This window comes from Dreissena polymorpha, chromosome 7 (assembly GCF_020536995.1).
Source record: "Dreissena polymorpha isolate Duluth1 chromosome 7, UMN_Dpol_1.0, whole genome shotgun sequence".
NCBI classification, from domain to species: Eukaryota; Metazoa; Mollusca; class Bivalvia; order Myida; family Dreissenidae; genus Dreissena; species Dreissena polymorpha.
In genome coordinates, this window is record NC_068361.1 from 51,542,662 (window position 1) to 51,561,083 (window position 18,422).

At 36.8% G+C, this 18,422-nt stretch overlaps 1 protein-coding gene across 2 annotated transcripts in view; it reads left to right on the top strand.

Moving 5' to 3' along the window:
* Positions 1 to 8,149, top strand: part of LOC127839310 (vesicular, overexpressed in cancer, prosurvival protein 1-like) — a 28,341-nt gene extending 20,192 nt beyond the window's left edge. For both annotated transcript variants that reach the window (XM_052367610.1, XM_052367611.1), the window contains exon 6: positions 2,055 to 8,149. In XM_052367610.1, coding sequence (XP_052223570.1) covers positions 2,055 to 2,212 — 158 coding nt within the window. In that variant the 3' untranslated portion in view covers positions 2,213 to 8,149. The remainder of the gene's footprint in view (positions 1 to 2,054) is intronic.
* The last annotated feature ends 10,273 nt before the right edge of the window (positions 8,150 to 18,422 follow it).

Here is an 18,422-nt window from a genome sequence, read left to right on the forward strand (position 1 = left end):
TATTTAAGATGATGTTTAAAATCGTTTTTGCAGTTTACACATCTTTGTATCCAGATGTTTAATTTTGAAACTGTTGCCTTTAAAAAAAAAAGAATTATTTTAAGCTCGACTATTACTATGAAATATATATAGTGGAGCTATCCTACTCACCCCAGCGTCGGCGTTAGCGTTCCCATTCCCGTTATCGTGCAAATGTTAAAGTTTGCGTACCACCTCGAATATTTTCAATGTCCCTTGACATATTGCTTACATATTTTGTATACTTCTTTACCAATATGACCCCAACCTATAAACAAGAGCAGACAACTGTATCAAGCATTATGTAATAATTATGGCCCTTTTTTCACTTAAAATATGCATATTATTGATAAATCTATGTTAAAGTTTGCGTGCCACCTCAAATATTTTCAATGTCCCTTGACATATTGCTTTCATATTTGGAAACTTCTAAACCAACATGACCCCAATCTTTAAACAAGAGCAGACAACTGTATCAAGCATTTTGTAAGAATTATGGCTCTTTTTCCATTTACAATATGCATATTACTTTAGTTACATTGCTATAACTTATTTATTTATGATCAGATTTTATTAATACTTTGACAAAACAACACTTACCTGAATACCACAATGGATTCCACCCAAACAAAACTCCACGCCCCAACCCAGAATCCCTCCCCACCCCTCCCCCAAATTTATTTTGAAAGAAATTCTAATAAATTGCCCCACCCCACATTATACCCCCCTCTCAACCCCCCCATACCCCCCCCCCCCCCCAAAAAAAAAAAAGAAGAGGTGGTATACATATTGTTTTGCCCAGTCGGTCCGTCGGTAAGTCCACTAGATGGTTTCCGGATGATAACTCAAGCACGCTTAGGCCTAGGATCATGAAACTTCATAGGTACATTGATCATGACTGGCAGATGACCCCTATTGATTTTCAGGTCACTAGGTCAAAGGACAAGGTCACAGTGACTTGAAACAGTAAAACGGTTTCCGGATGATAAATCAAGAATGCTTAAGCCTAGGATCATGAAACTTCATAGGTACATTGATCATGACTGGCAGATGACACCTATTAATTTTCAGGTCACTAGGTCAAAGGTGATGGTCACAGTGACTGGAAACAGTAAAATGGTTTCCTGATGATAACTCAAGAATAATTAGGCCTAGCATCATGAAACTTCATAGGTAAATTGATCATGACTGGCAGATGACCCCTATTGATTTTCAGGTCACTAAGTCAAAGGTCAAGGTCACAGTGACAAAAAACGTATTCACACAATGTCTGCCATAACAACTGACAGCCCACATTTCATTCATTGTATGTGTGTGTCCAAAAACTTTAACCTTGGTTAAAGTTTGATAACTTTTGCAATATTGAAGATAGCAACTCATATTTGGCATGCATGTGTATCTCACTGAGCTGCACATTTTGAGTGGTGAAAAGTCAAGGTCAAGGTCATCCTTCAAGGTCAAAGATCATTGTAGTTTTCTTTCCTAAAACTTTAACCCATTTATGCCTAGTGGACTCTCCCATCCAGCTAAATTGGATCAATTTATCATGACTGGAAGATGACCCCTATTGATTTTCAGGTCACTAAGTCAAAGGTCAAGGTCACAGTGACAAAAAAACCTATTCACACAATGGCTTCCACTACAACTGACAGCCCATATGGGGGGCATGCATGTTTTACAAACAGCCCTTGTTTACTTTATTTTTGAAGGACTGTCCAAACTTCACACCCAAGCTATTGCTATCAAACTTGAAATAAAATCTATTTACTTTGTTTTATGTCTTTACAAATGTTCAATAGATTGTGGAAAATATACCTGAACTATTACCTTGACCTTATTGAATAATTTGAACAATTACCCCATGATGGCTTACATTATACTGTCAAGCACTCGAATTGTCGAGCGCGCTGTCTTCTGACAGCTCTTGTTATGTAATATGTTTATTTAAAGATTGGTTAAATCAGGTTTATAACAATTATTGTTGAACACTTGTATTTTTTTCAATTTAGTACAAATAATAGCTCTTGAATTTTCAGATTACCTGCAAGGTCCTACATCTTTTAGTGAATCTTCTGTGCAGATGCCTCAGCCACCTCCTTACAATGAAGTAGCCAATGAGGGAGTATCACTGGCTGTGTCAGCCAACCAGAACCTGCCTAATAATAGTCCAGCCAATCGAAATGCTTCTCAGTGAATTCGCACTATTTTTCTGGTTTTAAGTGCAATTTGGGGTTTATAACTTATCTTGTATAACTTAAGCAATATTGGCACATTTATTTATCCATATCATATAATACTGCTTACACACTATGCATGCATTCAATCAAATATATGATGAAAACTTTAAATCTTACTTCATATTATAAAAATGACATTTTATGTTCTGACAAATTTTTAAAATGGTGTGTGTATATAATAACACATATTAATGTCAACGGCTATGATCTTTATAGCTAAGCTTGACAGTCAGGATGTTGTTATGCGTATATGTAAACAATGTGTTTTTCTATTTGTTGTCATTGTAAACAAACGGACAGGGTGTATAGTTACTTCATTGCCTCAGCATAACCAGAATGGTTTATATGCAGTGAAACTTAGGTTCACACAGATTGATAGATATACTCTAGTGATGGAATTATTATAATCAGGTGAAAAAAATTGATGTATATAAAATTATACCTATACTACATTTATAAAAACACAGTACTTGGTTTTTTTTAGCTCACCTGAGCAAAACGTGCTCATGGTGAGCTTTCTCACCTGAGAACAACGTGCTCATGGAGAGCTTTTGTGATCCCCTTAGTCTGTTGTGCGTCGTCTGTCGTCAACATTTTGGCTTGTGAACACTCTAGAGGCCACATTTATTGTCTGATCTTCATGAAATTTGGTCAGAACATTTGTCCCATTGATACCTCGACTGATTTCGAGAGTGGGTCATTCTGGGTCAAAAATTAGGTCACTAGGTCAAAAAAAAGAAAAACCTTGTGAACACTGTAGAAGTCACATTTGATGCCCAATCTTTATGTTACTTTGTCAAAATGTTTGTCTAAATGATATGTTGGTTGAGTTCAAAAATGGTTCCGGTCCGTTGAAAAACATAGCCGCCAGGGGGCGGGGCAGTATTCCTTATATGGCTATAGAGAAACCTTGTGAACACTCTAGAAGTCACAATTTTTGCCCAATCATCATGAAACTTGGCCAAAACATTGGTTTCATTGATATCTCAGACGGGTTCGAAAATGGTCGAGATCGGTGAAAAACATGGCCACCAGGGGGCGGGAAGTTTTCCTTATATGGCTATAGTAAAACCTTGTTAACACTCTACGAGGCCACATTAATTGTCCAATCTTCATGAAATTTGGTCAGAAGATTGGTCTGTATGATATCTTGGATGAGTTCAAAAATGGTTACATTTGCTTGAAAAACATGGCTGCCAAGGGGCGGGGCATTTTTCCTTATATGGCTATATATGCCTATAGTAAAACCTACCAAACCTTTCGAACTTGGATGAGTTCGAAAATGGTTACGTTTGCTTGAAAAACATGGATGCCAAGGGGCGGGGCATTTTTCCTTATATGGCTATAGTAAAATCTTGTTAACACTCTAGAGGCCACATTTATTGTCCGATCTTCATGAAACTTGGTCAGAAGATTCATCCCAATAATATCTTGGACAAGTTAAATAATTATTCCGGTTGGTTAAAAAACATTGCCGCCAGGGGGCGTGGCATTTTTCTTTATATGGCTATAGTAAAACCTTGTTAACACTCTAGCGGCCACATTTATTTTTCGATCTTCATGAAACTTGGTCAGAAGATTTGTCCTAATGATGTCTTGGATGAGTTCCAAAATGGTTTCGATTGCATAAAAAACATGGCCACCAGGGGGCGAGGCATTTTTGCTAATATGGCTATATACACATTTATCATGTTTTGTAAAACCATGTTAACACCCTAGAGGCCACATTTATTGTCCGATCATCATGAAACTTGGTCAGATGATTTGTCCCAATGATATCTTGGATGAGTTCGAAAATGGTTCTGGTTGGTGGAAAAACATGGCCGCCAAGGGGCCTGGCATTTTTCCTTATATAGCTATAGTTAAACCTTGTTAACACTCTAGAAGCCGTATTTTTTGTACGATCATCATGAAACTTTGTCAGAAGATTTTTCCCAATGATATTTTGGAAAAGTTCGAGAAGTTCCAGTTGCTTTAAAAACATGGCCACCAATGGGCGGGGCATTTCTTATATGGACTAATGAATCTTCATGAAACTTTGTCAGTATATTTGTTTAAATGATATCTTGGATGTGTATGAAAATGGTTCTGGTCTGTTGAAAAACGTGGCCGCCAGGGTGTTCACTAGGCATGAAAGTTGGTAAGAACATTTTGTTCTAATGACATCTTGGGCTGCACAGAACAGGTCAGTTCCTTTGAATCTCAGGTGAGCGACTTTGGGCCTTTCAGGCCCTCTTGTTACTATTTTGTTGACATTTTTTCTCTGAAAAGTGCAATATATCTGCTCATTAGTTAGTTTAACTGACTGTATGAATGGTAGTGTTTTTGGATTAGAAAATATTTCATAGTAAAAGCGTACACAATTTGCTTTAAGTTGATTTTCTTATTGATTTATTCTGATAACACATTCTTATCAGTCTTTTAACATGTTTCAATATTGAGAAATTTCTCACAGCACAGGGTAAAAATCATTATTTCCCAGGATATGAGAACACGAATGTGCTCAAGTCATCTAAGCTTCAGTCTAAGGTAATTTGTTATCAGTGTTTATGTAATCAATGTTCAATGCTAACGTTACCAGTAGCAAAAATAGCTGATGTTAATTAGTTTTAAATAAAAAAGATTTAAGAAACTTTGGGTAAACCATTTCTTGGGACAAAACTTGTTCATGAATTAACACTTTTAATGTCATTTTTAGCTCCTCTATTTTTTGAAGAAAAAAAAGCTATTGTCATCACCTGGTCGTCTGCCTTGGTGTGGGCGTCCGGTTAAGTTTTGTGTTTAGGTCCACTTTTCTCATAAAGTATCAAAGCTAATGCATTCAAACATGGCACACTTACTTACTATCATGAGGGGACTGGGCAGGCAAAGTTAGATAACTCTGGCTGGCATTTTGACATATAATGTGCCCTTTTTTTGTTCCCCACTATAGTAGTGGGGGACATATTGTTTTTGCCCTGTCTGTTGGTTGGTCTGTTGGTTGGTTGGTTTGCGCCAACTTTAACATTTTGCAATAACTTTTGCTATATTGGATATAGCAACTTAAAATTTGGCATGCATGTGTATCTCATGGAGCTGCACATTTTGAGTGGTGAAAGGTCAAGGTCAAGGTCATCCTTCAAGGTCAGAGGTCAAATATATGTGGCCAAAATCGCTCATTTTATTAATACTTTTGCAATATTGAAGATAGCAACTTGATATTTGGCATGCATGTGTATCTCATGGAGCTGCACATTTTGAGTGGTGAAAGGTCAAGGTCATCCTTCAAGGTCAGAGGTCAAATATATGTGGCCCGAATCGCTTATTTTATGAATACTTTTGCAATCTTGAAGATAGCAACTTGATATTGGGCATGCATGTGTATCTCATGGAGCTGCACATTTTGAGTGGTAAAAGGTCAAGGTCATCCTTCAAGGTCAGAGGTCAAATATATGTGGCCCAAATCGCTTATTTTATGAATACTTTTGCAATATTGAAGATAGCAACTTGATATTTGGCAAGCATGTGTATCTCATGGAGCTGCACATTTTGAGTAGTGAAAGGTCAAGGTCGAGGTCATCCTTCAAGGTCAAATATATGGGTCAAAATTGCTCATGTAATGTCACTTCTGCAATATTGAAGCTAGCAATTTTATATTTGAAATGCATGTGTATCTCATGGAGCTGCACATTTTGAGTGGTGAAGGGTCACGGTCAAGGTCATCCTTTAAGGTCAAACATCATATAGGGGGACATTGTGTTTCACAAACGCATCTTGTTATACTTAGAAAATAACAAATTTGGTTAAGTTTTGTGTTTAGGTCCACCTTATTTCTCAAGTATTCAAAGCTATTGCTTTCATACTTGCAACACTTACTAACTATCATAAGGGGACTGTGCAGGCAAAGTTATGTAACTCTGATTGGCATTTTGACAGAATTATGGCCCCTTTTATACATAGGAAAATTGAAAATTTGGTTAAGTTTTGTGTTTAGGCCCACTTTATTCCTAAAGTATCAAAGCTATTGCTTTCATACTTGCAACACTTACTATCATAAGGGGACTGTGCAGGCAAATTAATGTAACTCTGACTGGCATTTTGACAGAATTATGGCCCCTTTTATACTTACAAAATTTAAAATTCGGTTAAGTTTTGTGTTTAGGTCAACTTTATTCCTAAAGTATCAAAGCTATTGCTTTCATACTTGCAACACTTGCTATCATAAGGGGACTAGACAGACAAAGTTATGTAACTCTGACTGGCATTTTGACAGAATTATGGCCCTTTATCAACTTCGTAACTTTGAATATTTGGTTAAATTTTGTGTTAATATCCACTTTTCATCTGAAGTATCAAGGCTTATGCTTTCAAACTTCAAATACTTTCTTACTATTATGAGGGTACTGTACCTGGCAAGTTGAATTTGATCCTGACCTTTGAATAACCTTTACTCAAGGTCAACGTATTAAATTTTGCTAAAATTGCCATAACTTCTTTATTTATGATCAGATTTGATTAAAACTTGACAAAACAACACTTACCTGACATACCACAATAGCCTCCACCCAAACCATCCCCCACGCCAAACCAGAGAATCCCCCCTCCCCCAAAACAGTTGTTTTTCCCCATTTTTTTCTTATTTTTGAAAGATCATCTTATAAATTACCATACCCACACCCCACACAATACCCTCCTCTGCCCCCCCCCCCCCCCCATTTTTGGAAACATGGTTAAAAAAACACAAACATTTATTTTTATTATTTTATTTTTGAAAGACTGTTCAACCATCCCACACAAGAATCCCCCCACCCCCTCCAACCCCCACACTATACACCCCTTTCAACCTCTCCCCCTTTTTGATTCAAAGGTCAAATATATGGCTTTAAAGCGACGCAGTAGGGGTATTGTGTTTCACAAACACAGCTCTTACTTGTATCTAAATTTTCTGACACGAATTTTGTTTATTTTTAAGTGTCTGAAAACTTAGAGTCATTACGGTATCTTATATTCTTAAAATAGTTTATTTATTAAAAAGTGAGATTTGAGTTGTTGTTAAAGCTTTGCTGATGCTTTGATGGGGACAGTTAATTTTTGTTGTATTTTTATTTATTTTTTGAGTTAAAAATATGAAAATCATGATTGTATTACCTTGTAACACTAATTCATACACATATACATACATGTATTTGTCTTGCTGTGTGCTTGTTGTAATGTTATTGTCAAACAGTATCTACACTTGCTATGTACCACAACACATTCAAAGCCCTTATTGTTATTTAAAATTTGCAATTAGGTCTGACTTCTTACTAGTGTTCATGTATATGCTTGAGAAATCTATAATTCAAACCTTGTAAAAACTTGCTCATTTGCAACATCTCTTCAAATTTTAACTGTCAACAATTTATGTTTTATTTTCAAAACCTATATGCATACTATTTTACGTGCAACATCATTGAGGGGTCCTCTACATCATTTTTTTAATCAAGCCCCTGGGGTAAAAATTTATGGTCCTAAACCAAGTTTATTTAAATGATGCACAATTGAGCCCAAGTACTCATAATTGGCAATGCTTTTAGGATACTGGTTTTACATATGTTGTAATAACTTCAAAAAAAATCTCTTGAACCTGAAGGTTTTGTTCAAAAACATATTGCATTATCAAATACTGTTTCTGTGTGATCATGCTTTCATAACCAAGAAAACAATCCAAACTTTTCTCGAAATCCTTTTTCAAAAAGGTCATTCTACAATTTCTGGTCCTATTATATTTTATTTTTAACTTATTTATTTTGTATTAAAATTATTTTAGATATTGCTGTTGTACTTTTGTTTAATGATTTATAATTGTGTATGCTATTTTTTCTCACCCTTTGTTGTCGTTTCTCTTGGAAGCAAATAAAGTGTTATTCAAGCTCTCTTTAGTCCGATTTGTTTCAACTAAATATCCAGTTAGAATTTGTCTTTTGCATTTTGTGGGATTTTGCAGACATTCACCAATTTGTAATATTATGGTACATTTAAACTTTATTTGTAATCATCTACAGTAAAAGTTTTGGATGTATTACTAAAATTGAAAAGTTAATTTCTTCTTCTAGTTTTTATAGTTTCTACACAACTGTTTATGAGAATACCTACAGTATTATTCGAATTCCATCACATCTTCGGATATTTTAGTCATTTTCCTGAACAAGTATGGACATATTTATTTTAATATGTTGGTGCCTTTGAGAATACATTTTGTTTAAACATCTCACGAATTAAAAAATGTGTTTTTGTGCACTGTGTTTCACTCATTGAGTACCCGTTACTATTCATACAGTCGATCGGGTAGTTCCGGATCTCGGGTAATTCCGAATCAACTCTATGATTTTAATTAAAATATTAGTCTAAAAGATATTGACATATAAATATAGCTGCGATTTTTGGAAAATGTGATCAATTTCAAGCAATAACAAAGTTTTGCTTCTTATTTAAAGTGTGTTTTCATTGAAAATCACGTTTTGATAACTATCACAGTCGTTTCATTTTACCGTCGCACCGTCTATCTATAACAAGCGTCAACAATTGAAAGACGATTTAGAAGCACATTTCCTTGGTAAATGCTTTTACATTTGGTATAAATTTGTTTTTTTTATTATTATTTTTAAATCCCGTGAGTGATTTTAGTATATGTTAATGATTTATGGAAATAAAAGCATGGAAATTGCACCTCGTGTACATGTCAGTTGCGGATCAGCTGAATGGGGAAAATCTCAAAACAGTTATTCATTGATTGAATACTGTGTTTGTAATATTTTAAAGCTCTAGCTACCACAAAACTTTTTGTATATATATATATGAAATGAAAAGTGCCTAGTAGGATAATAAATTTGATATATTGTTTCATTGCAATTATTTAAATATAATACTATTTTGTGACTTCAATGTCGAGAAATACAGAGAATAAGATTGAATTTTGTTTATTCTGTCCGTCTTTCTGCCCTAAAACTTTAACCTTGCTCATAAAATGAAACTTTATGGACCTGGTTCTCCAAACTTAACATGTTCTTGCATCTGATTGAGATCTATTATGCAAACCAGTTATGAGGCATTAGGTCTAAGTCACAAGGTCAAGGCTAACACATACAGTAAGCATTTGTTGAATGCATCTTGGTTTGTTTGTATGTTTATGTGCTTAGTAATAAGTTATAACATTTAAAGGTATAATAGTGGAGTGCTAAAAACTGTACTATAGAAAAATATAATTAATAAATAATGGTAAGATGTTACTAGTGCTGGAAAGAGATTGGTAATATTCTAAATATTTATCCTATTTTTATGTGTATTTATGCTGTGGTTTTGCATTTCAGATAATTGTCAAGTTGGACGGATGGGTCCAAAAAAAGCACGGGTGCTCTGCACAGTCATTGGCAAAGAGGCTGAAGCGGATACTTTTATATATTTTTTACATTATTGTGATCCTATTATTGTTAAATGTTGCCATAATATGTTATTTACCAAAATTTTAACTTGATATCTAGTATTGTCTTCCATTTCTTAACCATTTTTATCCGAGAGGTACTGGTTTATGTTGTCTTTTTTTGGATACTTTTATTACATTATTTTTACATTATTGTGATCCTATTATTGTTACTTGTTATCATACTATGTTATTTACCAAAAAAGTAACTTGATATCTAGTATTGTTTTCCATTTCTTTAGCACATTTATTCCAGAGGCACTGGTTTATGTTATACTTTTTATGGATGCTTTTATATATTTTTACATTATTGTGATCCTATTATTAGCAAATGAATTCCAGAGGTACTTGTTTATGTTCAGTTGTCATTTTTATGCCCCCGGATCGAATGATTGGGGCATATTGTTTTTGGCCTGTCTGTCATTCTGTCCCAAAACTTTAACCTTAGTTAAAGTTTTTTGATAACTTTTGCAATATTTAAGATAGAAACTTGATATTTGGCACGCATGTGTATCTCATGGAGCTGCACATTTTGAGTGGTGAAAGGTCAAGGTCATCGTTCAAGGTCAAAGGTCAAAAAAGCTAATCCAAGGAAGTAAAAAGCTTTAAAGGAAGATACTTATCTGTACCTGCCAAATGATAAAAAAATCAAAGTGGCGCAATAGGGGGCATTGTGTTCCTGACAAACACATCTCTTGTTATAAAAACATTTATATAAAGTTCTGTATTTTAAGGACCTTAGTTATAAAAATATTTTCTAGTCAAACATAAAATGTTCTAGTCATAAGCATATATGTAATATTTTCATACAGTTTGTACATTATTGTGATTCTATTGTTGTTAAATGTTATCATATTATGTTATTTCCCAATAAGGTATATTGAGTTTATCAATAAATTGCTTGTATTCAGTATTTGTGTTTGTTTTATATAACCAATAATACAGAGGAATCCATTTCAAATCAAAACATAAATTCTTTCCAACAGGTTTATTCTCCTGTGTACAGACACATACCCTATAATGTTTTTAAATTGTCAGACAGTTTTTAAACTGAAACAAACGAACCTATCTGATGTTTTATTTAATACATGCATCATTTGTTTTGACAGTCAAAATAATTGTTGACAGTCAAAATAAGTTTTGAGATGATCCCTGATCTACATCTTCCCAATAGTCTGAGTGATCCGAAATTACCCGCACTCGATTCAGAACTAGCCGACTTTATGCAAGTGAATAAGTTCAAATTGGCATCAGAAATGTATTGGTAAGTATTAATAAATTAATATGGCCTGAAAGATGAAATATTTTGCCTGAACAATCCAAGTATTTTGAAAGCAATTGCTTTCTTTTAAAAATATTAACACCATTACTTACGCAAGTGATCCGGAACTACCCGACCGACTGTATTATGCTTTGAATAAAGCCACATTTAAACTGAATTCTGGTACTTTTCTGCTCAATACATTACTTCTCAAAAATGTATGCATTCATTTATGTTTATCTTCAGGTATCATTTATTTCCTAATTGTCAAGAAACATGGTCAGAGTGTTTATCCCAATTATGAATTGAATGAGTTAAAGATGTTGATTTTATTTTAAAAGTGACCTATTCATGTTTTGGTAAATTGACAAAATTGAAACAAATTGTTTCAGATTCGCAAATTTTAGTTTTAGTAATGATACTTTCAAGGAAACAAAAATACTTGAGCGTTACAAATGCAAAGCAATTGAATAATTTGGAGTGTTCTGGTATTATCATTTTATTTTGTGTTTACGGATTGCTTATATAAATTATAAAAATCACCACTCTCTGTATGAGCACAGACGGCTGAGTGGTGTAAATGCTAGACTTTTACTCCAAGGGTCAGTGGTTTGAGGCCAAATGAGGATTACTTTTTTTCTTAATTGTATCTTGTTTTTTATTGAGCTATTTAATTCCAATTTTTACATTTATCAAATAAAATGACAAACGCCAAAATATGCCAAAATCTGTGAAAAAGTTCCTTTAATGCCACAAGTAATATTAAGTGAGTCTTAGCTTTTAACACTACTGTAAAACAAATACCTTAAAGTGTTAATGATTGTACATCCTTAATGCATTCACCTACACATTTTAGCCGGCATACATGATCATTCGTTAAAAAATATAAATGGATAAAATGTTGGATAAAAAGCCACACTAGAATAAAAGTCTAGAATAAATTGCACCAATTTACAAACTCATTTTTATGCCCCCCTTCGAAGAAGAGGGTGTATATTGCTTTGCTCATGTCGGTCGGTCTGTCTGTCAGTCCGTCCACCAGGTGGTTTCCGGATGATAACTCAAGAACGCTTAGGCCTAGGATCATGAAACTTCATAGGAACATTGATCATGACTCGCAGATGACCCCTATTGATTTTTATGTCCCCCACTATAGTAGTGGGGGACATATTGTTTTTGCCCTGTCTGTTGGTCTGTACGTTGGTCTGTCTGTTTGCGCCAACTTTAACATTTTGCAATAACTTTTGCTATATAGAAGATAGCAACTTCATATTTGGCATGCATGTGTATCTCATGAAGCTGCACATTTTGAGTTGTGAAAGGTCAAGGTCATCCTTCAAGGTCAGAGGTCAAATATATGTGGCCAAAATCGCTCATTTTATGAATACTTTTGCAATATTGAAGATAGCAACTTGATATTTGGCATGCATGTGTATCTCATGGAGCTGCACATTTTGAGAGGTGAAAGGTCAAGGTCATCCTTCAAGGACAGAGCTCAAATATATGTGGCCCAAATCGCTTATTTTATAAATACTTTGCAATATTGAAGATAGCAACTTGATATTTGGCATGCATGTGCATCTCATGGAGCTGCACATTTTGAGTGGTGAAAGGTCAAGGTCAAGGTCATCCTTCAAGGTCAGAGGTCAAATATATGTGGCCCAAATCGCTTATTTTATGAATACTTTTGCAATTTTGAAGATAGCAACTTGATATTTGGGCATGCATGTGTATCTCATGGAGCTGCACATTTTGAGTGATGAAAGGTCAAGGTCATCCTTCACAAGGTCAAGGTCATCCTTCACAAGGTCAAGGTCATCCTTCAAGGTCAAACATCATATAGGGGGACATTGTGTTTCACAAACACATCTTGTTAGGTCACTAGGTCAAAGGGTAAGGTCACGGTGACCCGAAATAGTAAAATGGTTTCCGGATGATAACTCAAGAACGCTTAGGCCTAGGATCATGAAACTTCATAGGTAGATTGATTATGACTCGCAGATGACCCCTATTGATTTTCAGGTCACTAGGTCAAGGTCACAGTGACTCAAAATAGTAAAATGGTTTCCAGATGATTACTCAAGAACGCTTAGGCCTAGGATAATGAAACTTGATAGGTAGATTGATCATGACTCGCAGATGACCCCTATGGATTTTCAGGTCACTTTGTCAAAGGTCAAGGTCACAGTGACCCGAAATAGTAAAATGGTTTCCGGATGATAACTCAAAAGCGCTTATGCCTAGGATCATGAAACTTTGTAGGTAGATTGATAATGGCTGGCAGATGACCCCTAATGATTTTCAGGTCACTAGGTCAAAGGTCAAGGTGACCCCAAATAGTAAAATGGTTTCCGGATGATAACTCAAGAACGCTTATTCCTAGGATCATGAAACTTGATAGGTAGATTGATCATGACTCGCAGATGACCCCTATTGATTTTCAGGTCACTAGGTCAAAGGTCAAGGTCACAGTGACCCGAAATAGTAAAATGGTTCTGGATGATAACTCAAGAACGCTTATGGCTAGGATCATGAACTTCATAGGTACATTGATCATGACTGGCAGATGACCCCCGATATATTTTCAGGTCACTAGGTCAAAGGTCAAGGTCACAGTGACAAAAAACATATTCACACAATGGCCGTCACTACAACGGAGAACCCATATGGGGGGCATGCATGTTTTACAAACAGCCCTTGTTTTTTGGTAACATAAGCAGATAAATAACATATTTTATTAAACTTATCTCAATTACATATAAATCACATTCTTTATTCACATTTTATCAAAATAAAATGTCGACAAATAAAATCATATACAGCTGCTTTAATCAAGTGAATGCTGTGTACTGGCAATTAATTGTCAGATAAGTTAGGGAAGCTGTGTTGACCGTTTTCTGAAATGCATGAACAGTTCACACATTCAATCATCAGAAAATCATAAGAATATGGTAAGTAACTCCTTTTCATGACCACAACTGTTGGATTTAAGAGAACACCAGAACTGTAACAATAAAGTAACTTATGCCCCTGAAAATCCTAAAGTTGAAATATGCACAGGGCAATATCTTGTATTGTAAAAAAAAATCAAATATAAAATATTTGGACTGACAGGCCAATGGATGCATGAAAAGATAAACCTAATGCATTCTTACAATCAAGATGTATATTTTGAAATTAAATCAACTCATTTATGACAAAGATGAAGCTGAGAAATGAATGGAAAAGCTGAATGTTCCCACTCTTGTCTTTTGAACCCTAAAGTGTGACCTTACTCATAAGTGTGGCAACCCATTTTTAGCTCACCTGAGCGCAATATGCTCATGGTGAGCTTTGTGATTGCCTTTTGTCCGTCGTGCGCTGTCAACATTTGCCTTGTTAACTCTCTAGAGGCCACATTTATTTCCAATCTTCATGAAATTCAGTCAGAAGATTGACCTCAATGGTATCTTGGATGAGTTCGAAAATGGTCATGTTTGCTTGAAAAACATGGCTGCCAAAGGGGCGGGGCATTTTTCCTTATATGGCTATAGTAAAATCTTGTTACACTCTAGAGGCCACATTTATTGTCTGATCTTTATGAAACTTGATCAGAAGATTCATCTCAATAATATCTTGGACGAGTTAAAAATGATGCCGGTTGGTTGAAAAACATGGCCCCCAGGGGGCGGGGGCATTTTTCCTTACATGACTTTAGTAAAACCTTGTTAACACTCTAGAGGCCACATTTATTTTCCGATCTTTATGAAACTTGGTCAGAAGAGTTGTCGCAATAATCTAGTTTTCTCTGGTGAGCGACTTTGGGCCTTTCAGGCCCTCTTGTTTTTCATACAACGGTTCTGGGCGAGTCTCTCCGGCTGCCCCCATGTTTGGCCCATCTGCTAGCATCTGCATCCAGGTCTGGGCGCCAGGTGTTTCCAGGCCGCCCTCTCTTCCTTTTCCCTTGGAGGGCTGCATGTGAGAGATTGCCTTGTATTTGATGCAGGCTCTCGAAGGGTGTGACCTATCCATGCCAACGTCTCTGAAGGAGTCTTCTTAAACTTGCTGCTGCTGTTGTTCTTCTCCATAATTCTTCTTCGTTGTAGATCTTGTCTGGCTAGCTGATCTGAGGATCTTCCTGAGGCAGGTGTAGATAAAGACCTGTATTTTCTTTATTGGTGTTGACTGGTTCTCCTCCATAGAGGATTTGTTGCTTCACCATGGTATTGAAGAGCCTAATCTTGGTGGTGATGCCAATTTCGCTTGATCCCCAGATGTTCTTCCAGCTGATGGAAGGCTGCTCGTGATTTACCGTGGCGGGCTCTGACATCTGCATCCATTCCTCCCTGGTTGTCCAGAAATGCTGCCGAGATAGGTGAAGCTGTCCACCTCCTCCAGCGCCTCGCCTTGGACTGTGATGGGTGTGTTGTTGGATGCGTGGTCCTAAACACCTTGCTCTTCCCTTTGTGGAGGGTGAGGCCCAGTCTAGCTGAGTTGTCCGCTACACATGTTTGTCTTTTCTCTGCATCTGTTGTTGGTGTGGGAGAGAAGAGCCAAATCATCGGCAAAATCAAGTCTTCCAACTGTTTCCAGAGTGTCCACTGAATTCCATTCCGCTTCTGCTTCCGTCGAAGTCTTCATAACCAAGTCTAGTCTATGGCTAGCAGGACGAGAAAGGTGAGAGTAAGCAGGCTTGCCTCACACGGGTTCTCACTTTATTAGGCATCTGTGAGCTTTCCTTCTGCCATGAACGATTTTGCAGGTCATTCCATCATAAGACTCCTGATGATGTTGGTGATCTTTCCTGGCACTCTGTCTCAGAGTCTCCAGAGGGACTCCGGTCAACACTGTCGAACGCCTTTTCATAATTAATAAAGTTGACATACAACAGCAAATTCCACTCCCAGGGATTGTTCCAGAATGATGCGCAGGGTTTGCGATCTGATCTGTGCACGATCTCCTCATTTCGGAAGCCTCCTTGTTGGTCACGGATATGCGTGTCTATTGGTCTTTCATTAAGTTCAGCAGGATGCCATTAAACACCTTTCCTTGGATAGACAAACAGCGTGATTCCTCAGTAGTTGGAGCAGGAGCTGAGGTCACCTTTCTTGGGAAGCTTGATGAGGTAACCCTCTTTCTACTCTGTTGGAATTTCTTCTTCTTCCATATCTTGCTTAAGAGTGGGTGCAGTACATGTATCTCCACACTGGTCTCCCACGTCTACCTTGAGCACTTCTGCCGTATGCTGTCAGGTCCAGCAGATTTGCCAATTTTCAATTGCTTGATGGCGCTGCTGATCTCTTCCTTTGTGGGAGAGCAGCACTGGATTTGCAGACTTCCGGTGGGTTCGCAGCAGAAAGACTGTTGAGTAGCTCCTGGAAGTACTCAATCCATCTCTTCTTCTGCCCATCGTCATCTGTAATTACTACTCCATTTGTCCCTTACCGGCCTCTCTGGCTTGGCAAACTTTCCTGCTAATCTCATGGTGATCGAGTACAGATCTTAAGTTCTGTTCTGATAGACTGCCTCTTCTGCCTCTGTTGTAAGAGTCTCTAATGAGTTCCGCTTGTTTTCTCTAATACTTCACTTGACGCTCCTATTTGCTTCGGTGTACTCGTCTTGTGCTTTCCCTTTTGCAGCTTGTGTTCTGCCGTTGGTTACGCTTGCCTTCTTTTCTCGTCTTTCCGCAACTTTCTGAAGCGTCTCTGCTGATATCCACTCCTTGTGGGTGTAAGACTTGGAGCCCAGTACTTCTTGGCATGTTGGAGTCACTGCTTCTTTCACCTTCTGCCACTTTCTCCTCTATTGTCTCTTCTTCAAGCAGCTCCTCTAGGACCTGGAACTTGTTGGAGTGAGTGACCTTGCACTCTCCTTGCTTCCAGGTGTCTTTCAGTGCGGCATGTTGTACGTTGGCGTTGGCTGGGCCCCCCCTGTCCAACTCTTCTTCAGCTTTAGTTTTCAATCGGGCAACAAGGAGATGATGGTCCGAAGCCACGTACATCTTGAAGAGAGGGACGAAAACTTCCTTGTGATGACTTCTTCCATTCCAACAAAACAACATATCTGACATTTTTCTTGACAAAACAAACAACCCTCTGTATAAAATCATGTTTCGGTTATACATACATTTATTTTAGTGAATATGAGAATGTGTCAATTAAAAGCACAGTTCCAATTACAAAACAAATCTATGATGACTTCTTCCATTCCAACAAAAACGACATATCTGCGCCTGCTGAAAGTCCTCAGGAGTTTTTCCTCTGAACTAAACCGAACAATAGAAAGCATCACTTTGAAGTTTTATATAAGGAATTTACCACACATTGGATGCACGCTGTTGGTATGTTGGGTCAGATTGTATACAATTTTATTAGTCTGTCCAGAAAACTTAAACCACATTTCTCATGAGATTTACTTGAAAAAATGTCATTCAACATTAAGTATAGATTCTAAGGGTACTTTTCATCCACAGTGATCCACAAATTTCTGAGTTATTTTCAGCCACAAAGCCTTGTGTGGGTATAAGTCATGTAAGTAACATAACTCAAGTGTATGTTATTGCCAAATTAAACAAAAAACATTGATCCTGTTCAGCAGTTGTAATGATATTTTATCTTAAAATTTTACTAATACATGTACCACAACTATCAATAGGGGACAAATAATCCTGAAACTAGATGTTTGCTGGAAAATATGCAAAGCTCAACAGCAGGGATGCTCTAATACCATTTTTATTGACTTTGAGAGACCTTTAAGGTCTGGACAGGGCATTTGGTGAACCACGTCCTTTTTAAATATGACCAGCGGACTCCTAACATTGCACATCTGTGGAACCTTATTTCAAAATAGCCTGCTAGATAATGAATGTACAGTCCAGACAAGCTGATTTATAAAATTATGCCTTGCACCTGTAAGTGTGATCTTGACCTTGGAGCGAAGGTCACAAATGTTACACATACTAGTATGACATGCAGTCTCAACATGGTGAGAATTTGTTGCAATTAACTTACAAAAATGCTTTTTGATGTATGTAACAGTCTAAACAAGCTGAGCCAAGACATATACACACTAAAACTTTGTGACAACTATATCTAGCTTACATCCCATGATGGCTAAACAAAAACAAGAGCACCGCATAACGGGTGCCACGCTCGGCTACTGGTGCAGTTTTGAATAAATGAAAGCTTGTCAAAAATTTTTTTTTTTTAGAGGTCACATTGACCTTGACCTAGTGACCCAAAATGGGTGTGGCGTGTAGAACTCATCAAGGTGCATCTAAATATGAAATTTCAAAGTTGTAGGTGTAAGCACTTTGATTTAAGAGCCAATGTTCAAAACCTTTACAAAATGTTAAGGTTTTAGCACGATGCGGACGGCGGACGACGAGCCGGCTATGACAAACGCCGAGCTAATGACTGGGATTCAAATATGAGTCTCGCCCTTGGCAAACAGAGCTTAATGCATGTTTGTTACTTTTTTGTTAGAATTG